The sequence below is a fragment of the Nycticebus coucang genome, chromosome 7 (assembly GCF_027406575.1).
Source record: "Nycticebus coucang isolate mNycCou1 chromosome 7, mNycCou1.pri, whole genome shotgun sequence".
NCBI classification, from domain to species: Eukaryota; Metazoa; Chordata; class Mammalia; order Primates; family Lorisidae; genus Nycticebus; species Nycticebus coucang.
This window is the reverse complement of record NC_069786.1, coordinates 54,872,117-54,893,468: the sequence shown is the minus strand read 5'-3', so window position 1 is coordinate 54,893,468 and position 21,352 is coordinate 54,872,117. Positions and strand designations below refer to the sequence as shown.

General features: G+C 36.3%; 1 protein-coding gene across 19 annotated transcripts in view; it reads left to right on the top strand.

The window, feature by feature from the left end:
* Positions 1 to 18,366, top strand: part of BAZ2B (bromodomain adjacent to zinc finger domain 2B) — a 303,102-nt gene extending 284,736 nt beyond the window's left edge. For 14 of the 19 annotated variants that reach the window (XM_053596953.1, XM_053596946.1, XM_053596943.1 and 11 more), the window contains 6 exons: positions 1,995 to 2,305; positions 2,693 to 2,828; positions 5,633 to 5,779; positions 13,467 to 13,732; positions 14,013 to 14,156; positions 16,924 to 18,366. In XM_053596953.1, coding sequence (XP_053452928.1) covers positions 1,995 to 2,305; positions 2,693 to 2,828; positions 5,633 to 5,779; positions 13,467 to 13,732; positions 14,013 to 14,156; positions 16,924 to 17,077 — 1,158 coding nt within the window. In that variant the 3' untranslated portion in view covers positions 17,078 to 18,366. Of the gene's footprint in view, positions 1 to 1,994; positions 2,306 to 2,692; positions 2,829 to 5,632; positions 5,780 to 13,466; positions 13,733 to 14,012; positions 14,157 to 16,923 lie in introns of those variants that run through there. The other 5 variants (XM_053596957.1, XM_053596952.1, XM_053596956.1 and 2 more) reach the window with 2 other exon arrangements.
* Positions 18,367 to 21,352: the final 2,986 nt, after the last annotated feature.

The window sequence follows — 21,352 nt, the reverse complement described above, 5'->3', positions numbered from 1 at the left end:
CAAATATCTAAATTTCTCTAATTCTAATCTAGTCTTCTTTTCTTTTTCTTTTTTTTTTAGAGACAGAGTCTCACTTTGTTGTCCTTGGTAGTGCTGTGGTGTCACAGCTTGCAGCAACCTCCACCTCTTGGGCTTAGGCGATTCTGTTGCCTCAGCCTCCCGAGTAGCTGGAACTTCAGGCACCTGCCATAACACCCGGCTATTTTTGTTGTTGTTGTTGTTGTTGTTGTTGCAGTTTGGCCAGGGCCGGCTTCAAATCTACCACCCTCAGTATATGGGGCCGGCGCCCTACTCACTGAGCTACAGGCGCCGCCCTAGTCCTCTTTTCTTATCTTGTCAGTTGCCTTACAGAAATCAAGGTATACTATGTTTACAGGGCTCCCTTGATTTAGCAATTTCATACTCCTTTCAAAATATGGGAATTAGTTTGCTTGATATGGCTTGTATTCTGCATAATTTTATCCTTCCTTTCTAAATGTAATTATTCTACTGAGTTAAAGAGAAAGATGATTCTAATATATAAGGTAAAATAGCTATATTTAAAGAGGTTTAGTAAAATATTATTTTTCATTTAATATGCATTCACTAAGTACCTATTCCATATCAGACAGTGAACACCACAAAATTGGATAAAATGTGGTTCCTACTCATATAATAGAGAGGTAAGATGTATACACATATATGCAGAATTTAGTAACTGATCAAAGAGAAGTACAGAGTAATGCATGAATTGAGAGAAAGAATATCTGCTTCTGATGGAAATATGGAAGAGATTAGGAAAGATTTCATGTAGAAGTTGAGATGGGACTTAAGAGGACAAGCAAGATTTTGACAGAGAGCAGGGAGTGCCATAGTAGGAAGTAGGAACAGCATGAGAAGATCAGCAGGATTGGAAACTTATTTAAGTAAAAGTCATAGAATTTGTTGTATAGGATATATGAATGGGAACACTGGAAGAGATAGACTAAGGTACTTGAATGTCATGTTGAAGATTTGAGACTTTGTTAAACAGTAGGGAATCATTGAAGAATTTTGAGTTAAAGAATCACTATAAGCAAACTAAGTTATAAGATCATTCATTTATTCAGTCAACATACTTGTATTCAGTGACTATTGTTTGCCTTCCTGGTGCTGGAGATAAATGAGTAAACGCAGAAATGGTCCCTGCCCTCAAAGAATTTAGAAGTAGAAAGATATTAATAAAATGATCACACTAGTATAAAATTGCGACCGTGATGGGGCTATGACAGCCTGTAATACAGAGATTTGCCTCTTGAAGGAGGTCAGAGAAGGATTCCCCTTAGGGCTGGGTCCTGTATTAAAGGGGCAAGGGACACAGCATTGGGAAGGTTGAGAACCACTGCCTTAGGGGATCCCTTTATAAGAAGGTGAGTTTTAACATAAGAGCTGCAGGACCAATGAAGGTAACTATGTGAAAAAGAGTAGGGACAAGCTATACAGACAGAAGAAACAGTCTGTGGCTCAAAAGGGGTAGGGCGCTGAGCCCCATATGCTGGAGGTGGTGGGTTCAAACCCAGCCCCGGCCAAAAACTGCAAAAAAAAAGAAACAGCTATGCAAAGCCCCTGCAGTCAAAGGAAATATGGTGAGTACAAGGACCTATACAGAAGAACAGCAAATTGAGTGAAGCAAAAAGGATGAGCAAAATTGAGATGCTAAGGAGACATCTCCATATAAGTGATCGTATGAAATTATCAGAATAAGCATATTAGTCTAAAATCTTTGAAAATACTTCGCTTATTTTTATTATACCTTTCATAATATTAAAAGTTGATAAATTTTCTAGCTTTTCTTACAACTATTCTTTTAATATTTTGTTCTTATTTCTGCCTAGCATTAGGAAACACAAGGTAAAAACCTTCAGTAAGGATCCTTGAGATCTGCCAGTGTCCACTGCTATATTTTAAGTAAAGGTAATTCACCCATCTGGCATTTTAAGAGAAAACCATAATAACACTGTTCTCTTGATATATAGGGTTGGATGTGTCCAGAGCCCGCATCAGAAAGGGAGGACTTGGTATATTTTGAACATAAGTCATTTACTAAATTGTGCAAGGAACATGATGGAGAATTTACTGGTGAAGAAGAAAGCAGTGCACATGCACTAGAACGGAAGAGTGACAACCCCCTAGATATAGCTGTAACCAGGCTGGCTGATTTGGAGCGGAACATTGAAAGAAGGTATCTGAAGAGCCCCTTAAGTACCACCATTCAGATCAAACTGGATAATGTGGGCACAGTTACTGTCCCTGCTCCTGCACCATCCGTTAGTGGTGATGGTGACGGGTAGGTTATTGAGATTAACTTGAAAAATTATTGTGCTTCTTTGCTAATTGGAGCCTATTTTCTATTGCCTGTTATCTATGTATCTTCTTGTATGTCTGTGATCCATATGGATCATGCTATTTGCATGGTGCTTTGTAAAAACATTTTTTTTTTTGTTATGTGCGTTGATAATCCTGCAAAGTGATCTTACATTTACCTGGTTGTGACTAAGCTTTGAGGCACGTAGCCACAGTCTGTGCACTACATCAAATTTAGTTGCTTAAACCTTATATTTATTGGCTGTTACATGTTTTTGTCATTGCTTGGCTTTCAGTGTGATGATTGTTTCACATTCAGTAACCATAAGTGTGGACATGACCTACTTAATTTTTCTATATTTCAATGCAGAATTGAAGAGGATATTGCTCCAGGGCTCAGGGTATGGAGAAGGGCATTATCAGAAGCTCGCAGTGCTGCACAGGTAGCTCTGTGCATTCAGCAGTTACAGAAATCAATAGCATGGGAAAAATCAATTATGAAAGTTGTAAGTGTTTTTATTTAAGAAATACTATAACTAATTTATTTTGTCTGTTTTCTTCCAAACTCCAGATCTTTCTTAATTATACATTACCTGTTGTCACAATAACATATGCTGTACTTGAGAGTTTGTCTAATTCTTATATGCTATATAGTTTGATACTTCCTTCCTTATTTCAAGCTTTTTGAAGGAACCTACCAAATGTGTTATCTTGTATTTTTTTTAATCTTGCCTCTTCCTCTAATTGAAGTTGTTTGCTATCTTCTGTCAGCATGATAGTTGTCAATCTAAATATTTAAAGGCCCTTTCACTCTTATAAATATTCTCATTTCTAACATTACTTACTATTAATGCATTCCTAAAATGTCTTTATTTTTCTATCAGTTTTCATTTTTTTAATGCTAAGAACTACTTAGATAAGTAAATATAAAATAGGCAGATAAGTAAATATAATATATCATGTGTTTGCCATCAGATATGGTTGACATAAAAAGTAGATCTTCTAGTCTTTCCTCTACTAATTAAAACTGGTTTTTCACCTTGTTTTTGTAAGCCTAGTTAGTTATTATCATGTGAGTGAGCCTCTACTTCGTGCCAGATACTAAAATGCTACAATTTCAAAATAGGAGCTATAAGACTAATTTAGGGTTTTCACATGAAAGCTATAACCCAGTTACAACCTAAGAATAGGGGGAAAGGGAGGGGAGGAGGGGGAGGTGGGTAGAGGGAAGGGGATTGGTGGGATTACACCAGCGGTGCATCTTACAAGGTTATATGTGAAACTTGGTAAACAGCCTGTGAAGCTAGTGAATGATGCCCCATGATCATATCAATGTACACAGCTATGATTTAATTAAAAAAAAAAAAGAAAAATAGGAGCTATAGTTTATGTATTTCCAGAAATAATCATTTTCAATTATGTACAAGGGTACCTCTTGCCTGTTTTATATATCATCTATGGAAATATCTATTATAGGTAGACATTTATGAATAACATTAACATTTACCTTTGATTACAGCCTAACATTAAAATTTAAACATTTGAGATTTGTTTTTATGGATGGGTAGGTGTGCAGTTCCTTTATTTAAAATAGTTGTTTCTCTAGAGAAAAGAAAAGATTCTTAAATAATAGAGCATTTTTTCCTTCATCTTGACCTCTGTACTTAGACTACTCAAGGCCTTAACAATTCTATACAAATAAATTCAGTTTCTTCTGTGGTTTTTGCTTTTTCTTAAACTATCTATGGAATAATGAATCTACAGTTTTCATAATATGCTCAAATTTAGGTCTTTCTCAGTTCAGATTAGAATTTACTGTAAGTCGTAAACATTGTTCAATTCATCTGATAACATTTTTACCAGGCACAATTTTTTTTCTTCCAAAAATTATTACTAAAGGCAGTTTTAAAGTCACCTTACATAAGTATATTTGATGAAATCTAGCCTATAATGATCAAACTTATTGAGTTCCTATATCAAAAGGAAATTTATACAGTTACTTCTTCTTAAATGTAGAGAAATAATACCATCTGAAGGGATTTAGTGATGTGGATAATCGTCGTTGGAATCTTAATCTCTGTTGCTTTAGCTCTTGGTATACGTGCCAATTTTAGTATTACATATATAACATATGTACTTGATAGATATTTGTTAATTTGAAGAGTGTGTTATCTGCCATTTTGATAAGATTGTACAACTATTGTTATACATGTACATTTTGATATAAGACTATTTTAGACTTTCTCAGGTGAAGATAAAGTGTTGTACTGAAAATTAAACAAAGCAAGTTTTAATAGTTAAGCTATTTTATTTTTAAGAGTATATAAATACCTAACTTTAATATAAGTAATTTCCAGTTCAAATGTTTTCATTTTTTAAGATATTGATTGTAGGATATTTTCTACTGTGACTAGAATATGAACTAAATGTCAAAAAATAATGTTACTACTTACTGTTTTTTAGAGCCATCTCAAAAGTTTTTACTTGTCTAACTTTTCTTCTTTTCTTTGTAAAACTTGTTTGTTATACAGAATATGTATGCATGGAAAATAATCTTCTCTTGGTAGATTTAAATTTTTTGGTAATGTTAGGAATTTTTAATAGTAAAATAATTTTTTTAATTCTAGAAAATAAATCAAGACTTGTTAAATTCTTTAATTTATTGTATCTATTTTTTTCCTTAGAAATCATTTTGTAGAATCTATTTTCTGCACTTGAGACACACATTGTTTGGGGTTTTTACAGTTTCCTGGTTTGGACACATTTTTTAATCAATGACAAAACATAGATGGATAATTTAGTCAAAACCTAGGCATGTCTTTTTATTGTTGTATCTACTATGATACTAATATTATGTACAAGTTTCCTAATTTTGATCTTAAAAGTTACTCTAATTCTTATCTCTTTCTCAGGATATCATGAGGATACTAAGATAAGCAAAAGATAAAGCACATTAAAAAAAACCCACCATGTTTTAAAGCTATTCATTGCTTTATGTGCTCTAATGTCATGTTAGTTTTTCATATGTTAATGTGTACATGCTTCTGAAGTGTGTGCAGGCATTTAGCCTCTAGCTTTGTTCTTTGCAGTGTACCTGAAATGTGCATTTTACTCCAAAAGAACTGCTCACCCGTCATGTGGTCTATATCTGTGTAACGAGAGATACATAGATGTGTATGGCTACTGTATATTTATTAGCAAGCGGAATGTTCATTACTAACATAAACTAGAAACTATGGTATGTTTGACCTCCCAATAACTATTATTCATAGCAGACAGTTAATTTTAAGTGATTTTTCATGTATTATAGTACTGCCAAATCTGTCGAAAAGGAGACAATGAAGATCTGCTTCTCCTTTGTGATGGCTGTGACAAAGGCTGTCATACATATTGCCATAGACCCAAGATTACAACTATACCAGATGGAGACTGGTTTTGTCCAGCTTGCATTGCTAAGGTAAAACTGATCTAAAACTAAACTTTTCAATTACTAAATCAAAATGTAGCGTTTTATGGAGTTTTGTTTTTTTTTTTTTTGACGTGTAATTCACATACTGTAAAATTCACCTTTTTAACAATTCAGTGGTTTTTAATAGATTCACATAGTCATGTAGCCATCACCATTATCTAATTCTGGAACACTTTTATGACCTCAGAAAGAACCCATTAGCAGTCATTTCCTATTTCCTTCTCCAGCCTTTTTACCACTAACCTACTTTCTGCTCTATGGATTTATCTATTCTTATCATTACATACAAATTGAATCAGACAATATGTGGCCTTTTGTGCCTTGCTTCTTTCACTTAACACAATGTTTTCGAGATTCATGTATGTTCTAGCATATTTCAGTACTTTTTTATAGTCAAATAATATTCCATTGTATGGATATACCCATTTTGTTTATCCTTTCATCAGTTGGACATCTGGGTTGTTTCTATGAAATGTTTATTTTAGTACTTTGTTATATTTTAGTTTAGACTATGTTTTAGAAGATAGCAAGGGGTCTTCTATGACATCATATTCATTGATATTACTTTTTTGATATCTTATTACTCATTTTTATCGTATATAGAAATAGAATTCAACAGTAATTATCATTGCTTGTTCTTTAATTCTTTATGAATTACCTAGAGATAAATATTCTAACTCTTGGGAATAACACGTATTAGGCCATTAGAGGTCTTATTTTCATTAAATTGGCTCAAATTAGAATTCTGGCTATCTTTGGGCTTAGAAACATAAAATCTATGATTTCATCCAAACTATTCTATGTGAATGTACCTTCCTAAACCTTTGCTTTTTTTTTGTTTTTGTTTTTAAATGTAATGAACTAGATGTTCTGTTTCTTACAACAATAAAAATTATTCTATACATTTGATTTTGGTATTTAAGGAAAAAATAAGTTTTCAAAAATATTTCCAGGCTTGGCACCTGTAGCTCAAGTGGCTAGGACACCAGCCACATACACTGGAGCTGGCAGGTTTGAATCCAGCCTGGCCCGCCAAACAACAATGATGACAACTATAACCAAAAAAAATAGCCGGGCGTTGTGGCGAGTGCCTGTAGTCCCAGCTACTTGAGAGGCTGAGGCAAGAGAATCGCTTAAGCCCAAGAGTTGGAGGTTGCTGTGAGCTGTAACATCACAGTGCTCTACCCAGGGCGACAGCTTGAGACTCTGTCTCAAAAAAAAAAAAAAAAAGAAAATATATATATATATATATATATATTTCCAGTTATTTATAAAAATTTATACTGTACATCATGTTCTCAAATGATATTTCTGCATACATCATCCTGTTTATTTTTACTGTGTATGTGTATATATATGTGTGTATATATATATCTATATATGTGATCAGGATTACAAAATCAAAAGACTTGTATGTTTATGTATCTGTTTATACAAACATACACACGTATAGAAACATACACACACATATACATACCTATTTATACACTCATACACATACGCATCCCTCGATATCTGCAGGACTTGGTCCCAGTACCTCCAAGATACTTGTGGGTGAGAGCTAGAATAGGCTGGCATCCCTGAGATCTTATGTGGTTTATGACCCCAAGTCTTTGCCCCTCCACTGCGATGCATGCCTAAGGTGGTAAAGGGGGTTGGAATGTCCAGCAGAGTAAATGAGAGAATAGTCTGGGAAATGTCTAGATAGAGATCAGCAGCTTAGAGACAAGATAAAAATAAAGCTAGACAACAGCTGCAGCTGTGACTATCTAACCTGTGGGCTGTAACTTTCCCTCATTAAATCCTGCCCCAAGTAGTCTTTGATTTGTAGTTTAATGCTCCCCTATTCTTCAGCCTGGCAGCTTTCTTCCTTGAACAAAGACTGACTGTTTAATTGAAAGACAAAACTGCTACTTTCTTACTTTTTGCCTTATATATGCACATTCCCCAAATCCCAAATAAAAGATCTTGAATAATCAGGTTGGGATGGCACTTGTTAGCCTTGCTAGGGGCTGATATGGTATCATCTCTCATGGGTCAAAACACTGTGTGTATATGTGTAAATTTCACAGCATTTTCTTTCCCTTAGTCTGCCAGACTCTGGGCAGGTGGGCAAAGTCCCTGTGGAGGGACATTCCCAGTCCTCCACGCTGTGACTCAATTTTGGGGTCACAACAAATATCAAAATCCACAGTTCTTTATGTACAATGGGGTATATGGTATGTTCATATAATACGCACCCCCCCCATATACTTTAAATCATCTCCAGATTACTGATAATACCTAAAAAATGTAAATGCTATGTAAATTTTCTTATGTTGTATTATTTGCCTTTTAGTGTTTCTTTTTTGTTTCTTTGTTTTGCATTTTTGTTTTTAATATTTCAGTCCACAGTCGATTGCATCCACAGATCCAGAACCTGCAGATATGGAGAGCCACCTCTAATTATACACACTCAGAGATTCACACACACAAAACTCACATACTAGGGTTTCAAAATCCAGTGCCTACATAAGCCAAACAAATAACATAGAACAGTTCTTCCGACCCTAGTAGAGGAGAATCATGCCACTGTTTAAAAATATGGTGGCAATCATCACTCAACTCTTGCCAATTGTTGTCCTATGCCAATGGTTCTCAACCTTCCTAATGCCACGGCCCTTTAATACAGTACCCACAGGTTGAGAACCGCGGTCCTATAGGAATGTGGGCCCTGTGCTCCAGAATTTTCTAACATTGCAAGGGAAGTCAAGATTATGGATTATTATGTTCTTATAAATATGAAATATTAGAAACAACTTCAGAATTTTACAAGGATTTTATGAGCCAAAGAGTACATTCTGTGGGCTGTATATTACCTGTGAGCCACCAGTTCACAACTTAGAATATATAAGTGTACAAATATAACAGATATGCACCTTTGTACATGTAATGTGATAGGTTTTGCTTAATATCCAAACTGAAGTTCCTTTTTGAATTTGTGCTCTAGCAAGAAGGGGTTGAGTCTCTGCCCAAAAACAAAATAATCACCTAACAGGTAACTATAAAAGCTTATTTTTCCACTTTGGGAGGCTGAGGCCAGTGGATTGCCTGAGCTTAGGAGACCAGACTGAGCAAAAGCAAGGGCCTATCTCTAAACATAGCTGAATATTGTGGTGGGCACTTGTAGTTCCAGCTATCTAGGAGGCTGAGGCAAGAGAATCACTGGGGTCCAAGAGTTTGAGGTCGCTGTGAGCACCGATGCCACAGCACTCTACCAAGGGAGGCAAAGTAAGACTATCTCAAAAAGAAAAAAAAAAAGCTTATTTTTCCATAGGAAAAACACTGGAAGATATTGGCCTGGGGAAAGACTTCATGAAGAAGACTGCCATGGCAATTGCAACAACAACAAAAATAAACAAATGGGACTTCATTAAACTGAAAAGCTTCTGTACAGCTAAGGAGACAACAACCAAAGCAAAGAGACAACCTACACAATGGGAAAGGATATTTGCATGTTTCGAATCAGACAAAAGCTTGATAACTAGGATCTATAGAGAACTCAAATTAATCCACATGAAAAAAGCCAACAATCCCATATACCAATGGGCAAGAGACATGAATAGAACCTTCTCTAAAGAAGACAGACAAATGGCTAATGAGCATATGAAAAAATGTTCATCATCTCTATATATTAGAGAAATGCAAATCAAAACCACCCTGAGATACCATCTAACCCCAGTCAGAATGGCCCACATCACATAATCTCAAAACTGCAGATGCTGGCGTGGATGTGGAGAGAAGGGAACACTTTTACACTGCTGGTGGGACTGCAAACTAGTACAACCTTTCTGGAAGGAAGTATGGAGAAACCTCAGAGCACTCAGAGCGTTTGATCCTGCAATCCCATTATGGGCATCTACCCAGAAGGAAAAAAATCCTTTTATCATAAGGACACCTGCACTAGATTGTTTATTGCAGCTCAATTTACATTTGCCAAAATGTGGAAACAGCCTAAATACCCACCAACCCAGGAATGGATTAACAAGCTGTGGTATATGTATACCATGGAATACTATTCAGCCATTAAAAAAAATGGAGACTTTACATCCTTCGTATTAACCTGGATGGAAGTGGAAAACATTCTTAGTAAAGCATCACAAGAATGGAGAAGCATGAATCCTATGTACTCAATTTTGACATGAGGACAATTAATAACAATTAAGGACACAGTGAGGGTGGAGAAAGGAAGAGCAGAGAGAGGGAAGGAGGGAGGGGTTGAGGCCTTGGTGTGTGCCACACCTTTTGGGGGCAAGACACGATTGTAAGAGGGACTTTACCTAACAAATGCAATCAATATAACCTGGTTTCTTGTACCCTCAATGAATCCCCAACAATGAAAAAAAAAGACTTATTTTTCAAGTATGTAATATGTGCACTATCTATTGATGTAAGCCAGTAGGTACCATTTATTAAAGAAATAATAAAGACTTCATTATCTTCATTGAAAGATCACTAAAGTTTTTTGATTCTGTTTCAATTTTGTATTTTCTTAATGTGAATATTAATTTGTTAAAAAATAGTCCTAAATATTTTAGTTTAAATACAAATTTTTAATTCAAAACTTTAAGTTTTGGCCCATTATACATGAAATATTATTCTTTTAAATAACTATTCAACTAACTAAATTTTCATTAAATGGACTTTTATTTGTCTTTTTAAAATGATTTTAAAGTGCTGAAAGCTCAGTGTAATATGAAAACCCAAGACAATCATGCTTTAGCAAATAAAAATTAAACTAAATGAAGAAGAGACTGAGTAAACTTTTTTTATTGAGGCAGAGTCTCACTTTGTCACCCTTGGTAGAGTGCCATGGTGCCATAGCTCACAGCAACCTCAACCCTTTTTCTTTTCTTTCTTTTTTTTTTTTTTGAGACAAAGTTCAAGCTGTTACCCTCAGTAGAGTGCTGTGGCGTCATAGCTCACAGCAACCTCAAACTCTTGGGCTTAGGTGATTCTCATGCCTCAACCTCCCAGGTAGCTAGGACTACAGGCGCCTGCCACATGCCTGGCTATTTTTTGGGTTTAGTTGTCATTGTTGTTTGGCAGGCCCAGGCTGGATTCAAACCCACCAGCTCTGGTTTATGTGGCTGGCACCCTAGCCATTTGAGCTATAGGCACCGAGGCAGCTCACAGCAACCTCAAACTCTTAGGCTCAAACCATTCTCTTGCCTCAGCCTCCCTAGTAGCTGGGACTACAGGCATCCACCACATTGCCCTGCTATTTTTTTGTTGTTTTTTAGCAGGCCTGGGCTGGGTTTGAACGTAACAGCCCCAGAGCATGTGGTCAGTGCCCTAACCACGGAGCTATGGGTACCCAGCCCTGAGTAAAACTTTCTATTGTTTCAGTTAGCAGCAGGATTAGTGATTCTTCAGTATGGTATGGGGAGGGTGTTGGATTTATGGTTTGCTTTATTTACTCTGTTAAAATATCTCCTTAACCATAACTTTTAACCTGCCAACAGAGAATCAAATAACTTTAATTGCTTGATTAAGGTCATTTTTAATTAATATTGCTGGAAAAGGTGATGAAATCATTAGAGAAATTGTTATGAAATACTCCATAGTAATGTTTGCAGCCAATTTCAAGAATATAGCCAAGTTTAAATTATTGTTGAGCTGTTTATATCACTTTACAGTCTAAAATTTTCTTTTCTTTTTTTTTTTGTAGAGACAGAGTCTCACTGTACCGCCCTTGGGTAGAGTGCCGTGGCATCACACGGCTCACAGGAACCTCTAACTCTTGGGCTTACGCGATTCTCCTGCCTCAACCTCCCAAGCAGCTGGGACCACAGGCGCCCGCCGCAATGCCCAGCTATTTTTTTGTTGCAGTTTGGCCGGGGCTGAGTTTGAACCCGCCACCCTCGGCATATGGGGCTGGTGCCCTACTCACTGAGCCACAGGCGCCTCCCCCAGTCTAAAATTTCTTAATAGTCTGGTTAAAGGAGAAGTGGTTTTCTAAAATAATTTAGTGTGTACTACAAATTTGGGAAAATCAAAATAAAAACCATAGGCTTGGCGCTTGTAGCTCAAGTGGCTAAGACACCGGCCACATACACCAGAGCTGGCAGGTTCTAATCCAGCCCGGGCCCACGAAACAACAATGACAATATAACCAAAAAATAGCCAGGCATTGTGGCGGCCAGCTGTAGTCCCAGCTACTTGAGAGGCTCAGGCAAGAGAATCGCTGAAACCCAAGAGTTTGAGGTTGCTGTGAGCTGTGATGCTACAGCACTCTACCAACGGCTATAGCTTGAGACCCTATCTCAAAAATAATAATAAATAAATAAATAAAAACTATACATTGCCAATGACTTTTTTTTTTCCTTTTACTTATTTATCTACTTATTGAGACAGAGTCTCACTTTGTGACCCTCAGTAGAGTACTGTGGTATCATAGCTCACAGCAACCTCCAACTCTTAGGCTTAAGTGATTCTCTTGCTCCAGCCTCCCAAGTAGCTGGGACTACAGGCGCACGCCACAATGCCCGCTTTTGTTTTGTTTTGTTTTTGTAGAGATGGGGTCTCACTCTGGCTCAGGCTGGTCTCGAACCTCTGAACTCAGGGCAGTCCACCCACCTCAGCCTCCCAGAGTGCTAGGATTACAGGCATGAGCCACCATGTCCGCCTGCCAATGACTGTATATATCTCTCTTTTGTGATCACTTAGTATATTCATTATAACCTCTAGTTCTCAAAAGAGAAATTTATTTTCCTAGTTCTAAATTCAGGGTCAGGGACCCTCATTACTGTATCAGTGTGCTAGCTGTGATTTGTGGGTAGATTGCATAAGGGCACATTGAGATTTTTTTGCATATAATTCTAGAACTAGAATGACCCTAGTAAATAACATGGTTTATCTTTCTTACTGTACAAATGGCAAAATGAGGCCTCACAGTGTTTTTGCCCAAAGTTCCATGGGTAGTTAGTAGCAGAGCCATAGCTGGAATTCATATCCTTTGATTCCAATATAATGTCTGTTTTACTCTTTCTTTCTGTGTTGTTTTCCTCAAAAACAGGCATCTTTTCCCCCATCTTTCATCACTGCTTTCTTTACACCTGGGAACCACAAGTTTGTAGAACTCTCTTCTTATTACAAATATTTTTATTTTTTATCCAGAAAAAAAAAAATGAATTTCTAGTAGATTTGATCACTTGAAAAGGACTTCTGTCTTTGTTATTTCATGAGCACTTTTTCATGGTTTTATGTAGCTTTATATTACCTCTTCACCTTTCTTACTAATAGTCTCTATATTTTTGTTTATATTCTTGTTTGTTCTTAATTGTTCTCTAAAAGAGAGCCCTTTTCGTATCTTTAAGCTCATTCAGTTAGTGACCTAGATTGAAGGAACACTACTGACAAGTTCTATGTACCAACCATGAACTACCAAGAAATCAGCATCTTCAAATTCTAAGAATTCTTAAGATGAACAGACTTTGCATACTTTATTAGAATTTAGCCTTGTATTATGGGAGAACAAATTCACAGATCCCTCTTGAAAATAATATAATTATCAGCCTTTAGGTCAGAGTTAATACTGTTTGTATTTTCCTGTCAGGTATTCATAATTTAAAATAACAGAAAGTCTGTAGAGAATCATTGTCTTACACTTCATTTTTTGTTTTTTTAATTTAAGGCAAGTGGTCAGACTCTAAAAATCAAAAAGCTTCATGTTAAAGGAAAAAAGACTAATGAGTCAAAGAAAGGCAAGAAAGTAACTCTAACAGGGGATACTGAAGATGAAGACTCCGCATCTACGAGTAGTTCACTAAAAAGAGGAAACAAAGACCTCAAAAAAAGAAAAATGGAGGAAAGCACTTCTATTACTTTGTCAAAACAAGAAAGTTTTACTTCTGTTAAGAAACCTAAGAGAGATGACTCCAAGGACCTAACTCTTTGCAGGTATTATTTCAATTTTCATGTACTATATATTTATAACATTCCATTTATTTGTTTAGAACCTTTTACCATATTAAAGATTACTTTACTTGCTAACAGTTTTTGTAAATAGAAAAATGTAAAACATATAAGTAAATGTATAAATAAAGTATAAGTAAATATATTCCTTCACCTTTTTAAATAAATTTGCATTGAATTTTTACTTGAAAGATTATAATAGCTAATTTTTAATAAAAATAAACCATTTTTAACGCATAGATACTAATTTCAAATTTTTTTTTAGTATGATTCTTACTGAAATGGAGACTCATGAGGATGCATGGCCTTTCCTACTTCCTGTAAACTTGAAACTTGTTCCTGGTTATAAGAAGGTTATAAAGAAGCCTATGGATTTTTCCACAATTAGAGAGAAGCTAAGTAGTGGACAGTAAGTAAATCATTTCAGTTCAGTGAATATTTATTGGATATCTGATATGTGCTGGACACTTTTCTAGTGAGCCAAAGCAACCTCAAACTCTTGGGCTCAAGTGATTATCTTGCCCCAGCCTCCCAAGTAGCTGGGACCATAGGCACCTGCCACAATGCCCGACTGTTTTTAGAAATGGGGTCTCACTTTTGCTCGGGCTGGTCTTGAACTCCTGAGCTTGAGCTCAAGCAGTCCTTCTTCCTTGCCTTCCCAGAGTGTTAGGTTTATAGGAGTGAGCCACCACGCCTGGCCGGAAGTGCCTGTTTTTAACGAATCTTTCTCGATTCCATTAGCTGCTGTATCCTACAAAGGATGAGCACACATGTGTGTAGTGTACTTATCTTGCCTGGAATTTTCTCCTGGATGCCCACCTCCTTGATGTTACTCATGAACCGTGTCCTACAGTCAGAAACAGTCTGAAGGGAGAAATAGTTCTCAAAATAACTTTAAAATATTTTATAAAAATAATTCCCACATATATTGTATGATTACATTTAATCCATTTATGATTCCATTTCCAGAATAGGTGAATGCATAAAAAAGGAAAACAGCTTGGTGGTTGCAAAGGTACAGAGGAGGGAGGAGCAGGGAATAACTGCTTTATGGGCATCAGCTTTCCTCTCAGGAAAATGATGATACTGTTTTGGACATAGATGGTAATACAGTGTTCTGACTGTTAACTGCCACTGAATTGTTCACCTAAAAATAGTTAATTTTACATTGTGATTTTCTTCACCTCAGTAAAAGTAAATAATCTCCATAAAACAAGAAAATGGATATGGTTATATAAGGGCTAACATAACTCTTTGTGAGCATGTTACAGACAGAAATTTTATTTATTTTATTATTGCATTGATCAGAGGAGAGAGTGACAGGCTTTGCAACGTATTTCATCAAAGAAAAAGGATTCCACTTTTACAAGGTCTCAAAGGTTTGATACCTCATGGGGTATTTCTGATGGTTAAATTATTTTAGTATCCAGCTCGTCATAGGTTAAAATTAATTTAAAAATTTGAATTTCCAAAAGTGCTCCTTCAGAATATACTGAATTGGATTGAATGGATTTGAAATGACCACTCCTTTCTTATTAATAGGCTTGGGTAGATTCATTCATTCACCTATCTGTTCTATTCTCTGCATTCCTACATTCCTACAGAGGAAGAGAGTTAGCTTTAACCCACCAGAAAAGCACTGAAGTTACAGTGCTTGTTTCTTGTTGAAAGTCAGTACCTCACGGTAATCATCTCTGGTGAAGAGACAACAGATGTTTTTTTGGTCTGTTTTCGTTCATCATACTCCAGTGCTTGAGCAAAAGAGCGTATTTGAAGAGAGGAGAAGAGAAATGGGAGATGGGGAAGATTTAACAGAGAGGCATTTGTGTATCCTGAGATGTATACGGAAGCTACAGGGCAAGTGTAATTTTTGTAGTGCACAAGAAGCATTTACATTATTGCTGCTGCAACTGAGTTTTGGGTTTTTTTCTAGTTTTTAGTAGAGATGAGGTCTTGCTCTTGCTCAGGCTGATCTTGAACTCTTGAGCTCAAACAATCTTCGTGCCTGGGCCTCACATAGTGCTGGGATTACGGGCATGAGCCACCACCCCTGGCTGCAACTGAGTATTTTTCAATGTAATAATAGGGTACTACAGGTCACACAGTTGGTCTTGGTCAGAGGAGTTAATAAACTAGTCAAGTAGACTAGGTATTTACCCAAAGGAAAAAAAGACATTTATCAAAAGACACTTGCCCTCAAATGTTTATAGCGACACAATCACAAAGATGTGGAAATGACCCAAGTGCCCACCAATACTTGAATGGATTAATAAAATGTGGTATATGTAGACCATGGAGTACTAATCAGCCATTTTTAAAAAATGGTGATGTGGTATCTTGTAACCACTTGGATGGAACTGGGGATCATTCTTCTAAGTGAAGTCCCAAGAGTGGAAAAACAGATACCACATGTACTTAATACAAAATTGGAACTACCCGATCCACATTTACGTGCACACATGGAAGCAAAGACCAATAGAAATCAAGTAGGTGAGGACTGGGGAGGAGTTAAGTGGATTCACATCTAACTGGTACACTGTACACATTCTGGGTGAAGGGCACACTTATAATTTTGACTTAAAATGTACAAAAGCAGAGGTGTGCCTGTAGCTCAATGGGTAGTGTGCCGGCCCCATATACTGAGGGCGGCAGGTTCAAGCCTAGCCCCAGCCAAACTGCAGCAGCAACAACAACAACAACAACAAAATGCACAAAAGCAAACTATGTAACTAAAACATGTTTACCCCTGTAATAGTCTAGGGGGGAAAAAAGATTATCAAATAAATATTCATTCGTTTATTTAAAAAGATAAACTAATCAAGCAGGTATGTCCTATAATAAAATTCTGATACAGAATAAACAGGAAATGGTACGTGGGAAAAATACCAGTTAATTGAAGTATACCTTGATCTTCACAGAAACCTGTTTTTCCACTTAACCTACAACAACCCAAGATGATTGAGAAAAAAAATTTTTCTCATATGAAATTTTAAAAATGTTCCATTTATTAAAATAAATAAATAAAAATGTTCCATTTATAAAAAGGTGTCATATATTTTATCAGTTAAACTCAGTTATGCCTTCAGTTTTAATTTTTGTCTTTTATTACCTCTTCATCTGTTTTCAAAACAAAGCCATCCTATGAAAGCAATCTCTAATTATGTGTTTTCTTTCAGATATCCGAACCTTGAAACCTTTGCTCTAGATGTCAGGCTTGTTTTTGACAACTGTGAAACATTTAATGAAGATGATTCTGATATAGGCAGAGCTGGCCACAGTATGAGGAAATATTTTGAAAAAAAGTGGACAGATACTTTCAAAGTGAGCTGAAGTTTTAATAATCTTTTCTTTTTCCTTTTAAACAAGGACAAATGAGACCAGCAATGTGAACTATATTTACATAAACGTGCAAGGCACATACATAATGACTTTTTTTCTTAAAATAAGTATCAAAAAAAAAAGTATCAGAAGAATGATACCATTTTTAAAGGCTTCACTCCTACAACAACCAAGGCCCTTGGTTATTGGTTTGTGTGATTTATCAGCTAATTTAGGTAGAACAGGGAAGCACACCCAAAGAATTTTCAAAGGAAAGGGTGTTAGAGTGCAATAGTAATTAAAATATATCAAATCGCACTGAATATTCAACACCAGAGCTCTAATGTGGGAAATGGTTCTCTTTTCCCTCTCAATAAATATCTATTTTTCATTTTTTTACTTTGTAGTTTATTTTCTAGTGAATGTATTTAATTTTATGAATTATTTATGATTAAACCACATCCAGAATCTTCGTTTTCTGTGAAAAGGAAGAACTAGAAAATTGCTTTAAATCTTGAAAATACAACAAGGAATGTTTTAAAATATAAAACAAAGCCAAGTTAAACTGTTTACACTGATGTGCTATAAAAGCACCAAAAATAAACTTTACTGTAGAGTTACATTTATATATATATATGTTGCTGCATCACTTGTGTAGTTAAATTGTATTTCAAAACAGTGAAAAAAATTGACGTGTATATACTGTTCATTATTGTTTATATTAAGTCTTGTTTTAAATATGTATTATGTGTATATATTGTTTGCAGACATTATTGTTTATGCCTTAGAAGGATTGTAGCATTTTATTTTAGTCTGAAGGTATAGCTCTACAGCTTGTACAGTAATTATCCTCTACCAACACTGTGGCGTCTCCTTAATCTTGGTAGTGCCTGCCTTTGAAACAGGGTGTAGGGGATATTAGTTTTCCATTTTTCTATTTTATTATATAATTTTAAGCCACCAGGGCCTAAATTAAAGTATAATCATTTGTATCCATGTGGAATAAAATTGTGACAATTTCCTACACACACAGTATTTTTTCATAGAAACATTTCCCTCTCATTTGCCTTGCCTCAGAAATAAATTTAAAAAAGACATTTGTAACCACTGTGTTTTATCTACTGTGTGTTGTGGTGGCCTGTTGGAGGCAAATAGATCAGAATTTTTTTTGTACCTATGTAAGAGTACTTGAAGTTTTATTTAAAATAAAATGTTGTGGAAAAGATAGCATTCTTTTTTTAGGAGTGTTATTTTTCACTACTATGTGTGGCACGGATACAATAAAAAACTTTTACAAACTAGTTTTTTAGTTTTTCTTAATGAAACTGAAAATATTCTTTTCAGAAACCAGTTAAATTAAATTTGATTTTTATAGAGTCATAAAGGAGGAACAGTGTGTAAAGTGTGGTTCATAGAGCACAGGCTGGGTGGAAGAGAGTGATTTAAATCAAGTGACTAAATTTTAGGAATCTTAAGGCTTCATGCATTTGTAAACTTCTCTAGACCTCATCTTATTCCTATTTTTGTATTTTCAACATGAAGATAGTACAATACTTTTTTGGGGTTTTTTTTGTTATTTTTAGAGATAGAGTCTCACTATGTCGCCCTTGGTAGAGTGCTGTGGCATCACAGCTTACAGCAACCTCCAGCTCTTGGGCTTAGTCAATTCTCTTACCTCAGCCTCTTGAGTAGCTGGGATTACAGGCACCCACCACAACACCTGGCTATTTGTTGTTGTTGTTGTGGTTGTTGTTATAGTTTGACTGGGTCTGGGTTCAAACCTGCCACCCTCAATATATGGGTTCAAACCTGCACCCTACATACTGAGCCACAGGCACCGCCCAGTGCAATACATTTTTAAGATCTTGTTCTGATGTAACGGAAGTCTCGTGGTCAATAAGAAAATCCAATCATATAAATTAATCTAATAACCCATGAGATACAAATTCAAGCATTTAAGAAGTGCAATTTGATGCCTTGCTGGGCTCTGGGGAATTGCTGGTGAATAAGACTTTTGAAGTGGGCCTTAGATAATGTCCACTGCTTTTAATAGTGAGAGAGAATAAGAGTTTTGAAGAAAATATTCCTAACTTTAAAATGTTTTGAAGCCACAGAGTATTTTTAGAATCCCTAGAAAAATATCAGCTACTATTATATAAATCTGTCAGTTTCTGTTAACCAAATATTGGGGTGATGCCCTGGGAGCTGATGCTTAATCAAAAAATACCATGTGGGCTCAGTGCCTGTTGCTCAATGGTTAGGGCACCAGCCTTATACACTGGGGCTGGCAGGTTCGAATCCATGCCAGGCCTGCTAAACAACAATGACAACAAAAATATAGCTGGGTGTTGTGGCGGTCACCTGTAGTCCCAGCTACTTGGGAGGCTGAGACAACAGAATTGGTTAAGCCCAAGAGTTTGAGGTTGCTGTGAGTTGTGATGCCATGGCACTCTACCAAGGGTGACACAGTGAGACTCTGTCTCAAGAAAAAAAAAATACCACATGGAGCAGGGAATAAGGTGGCACAGTGAATAAAGTGTCTATGAGAACTGCCTTGTGCTTCAGGGGCATTATTTTTCATAAGTTTTTTTACCTTTAGAGTTATATATGCTTATGTTAATTTATATTAAATAATGTATAAGGGGTGTAATAACACATCTTAAGTCTGAGGGGCTCATAAATGAGAAAATACATAAACATACACAAAAAACAGTTTTTCAAGAGGGAGAATTTCTTTTAAAAACACCTAAGATCTCCCTGAAAAAAGAAAAGCTTGGTAAACACTGGCTACTTTGGACTGATGTCTTCATTGTTGTCACACAGCAGAGGTCGCTGTTCAAGAATTAGTGGGCATGATCCCAAAAGGGCTGCAGCTGGAGCTGGTGACCGTGGTTAGATACCATATCTGTGTGGATCACTTGATATGTAAACCATTCATGTACTCAAGAGTGCCGTAAGTTGGCCTTATGCTCAGTAAAACCAGTATCATTGTTCTCTTAAAATATAAAGAAAAATTATCCTAACCCTCTGCTATCACATAATTGCAAATATACACAATATACTCTCATTAAGATAAATTAGGGGAGCGGCGCCTGTGGCTCAGTGGGTAGGGCGCCAGCCCCATATACCGAGAGTGGTGGGTTCGAACCTGACCCAGGCCAAACTGCAATAAAAAAAAAAAAAAAAAAAAGCCTGGTGTTGTGGCAGTTACCTGTAGTCCCAGCTACTCGGGAGGCTGAGGCAAGAGAATCCACCTAAGCCCAGGAGTTGAAGGTTGCTGTGAGCTGTATGATGCCACCGCACTCTACCAAAGTTGAGTCTCTAAAAACAAAAGATAAATTAGGCTTTACTATGCACCTTCTTCATTTTAATCCTAAAAAAAAGAAAAAACTGGCCTACTTTAAAATTCATATGACCATCAACAATTCACTACTCTTAAACACAGAAAATAGTCATCAGTTTGAAACAGTATGTAGACAGTAAATAAATACTTATTTGTTAACTGCAGTGAAAATTAAATAGTTGAAAATTTATCAATAGGAACACCTTGAACTCAAAAGAAGTAAATTACCATTTGCAAGGTGATCTTTTTCTTGTTCTTGGGTTACCCAAAAATGAAATTTGCTACAGCACTAATTTTAATCAAAACTGTGAAGGATCTAATCTTTCTAAATACATCCTCCATGCTCCTTCTCTTTCTCGTCATCTCTGTCCATTTTTTTTTTCTTTTTTTTAGACAGAGTCTCACTTTGTCACATTCGGTAGAGTGCCATGGCATCATACCTCACAGCAACCTCAAATTCTTGGGCTCAAGTGATTCTCCTTCCTCAGCCTCCAAAGTAGCTGGGACTAGAAGTGCCTACCACAACGCCGCTATTTTTTGTTAGACACAGGAGTCCACCCACCTCAGCCTCCCAAAGTGCTGGGATTATAGGCGTGAGCCACCACACCCAGCCCTGTCCCCATATTCTTTTAGGAAATTCACAATTCTGTTCCTTTGGCCTTTCCCTTTAAAACACATCTTCAGTTAGGAAATACGATATCAATCATTTGCTCCTTATTGTAAATTTAATTTATGAACTACCTCTTTTAAGGTTATTTGCATTTAAAATATCTCAACTTGAGAAATGAAAAGAGGTTTATGTTCTATTGAAAGAACTTCATTCTGGGCGGCCCCTGTGGCTCAAGGAGTAGGGCGCCGGTCCCATATGCCAGAGGTGGCTGGTTCAAACCCAGCCCCGGCCAAAAACCACAAAAAAAAAAAAAAGAAAGAACTTCATTCTAATA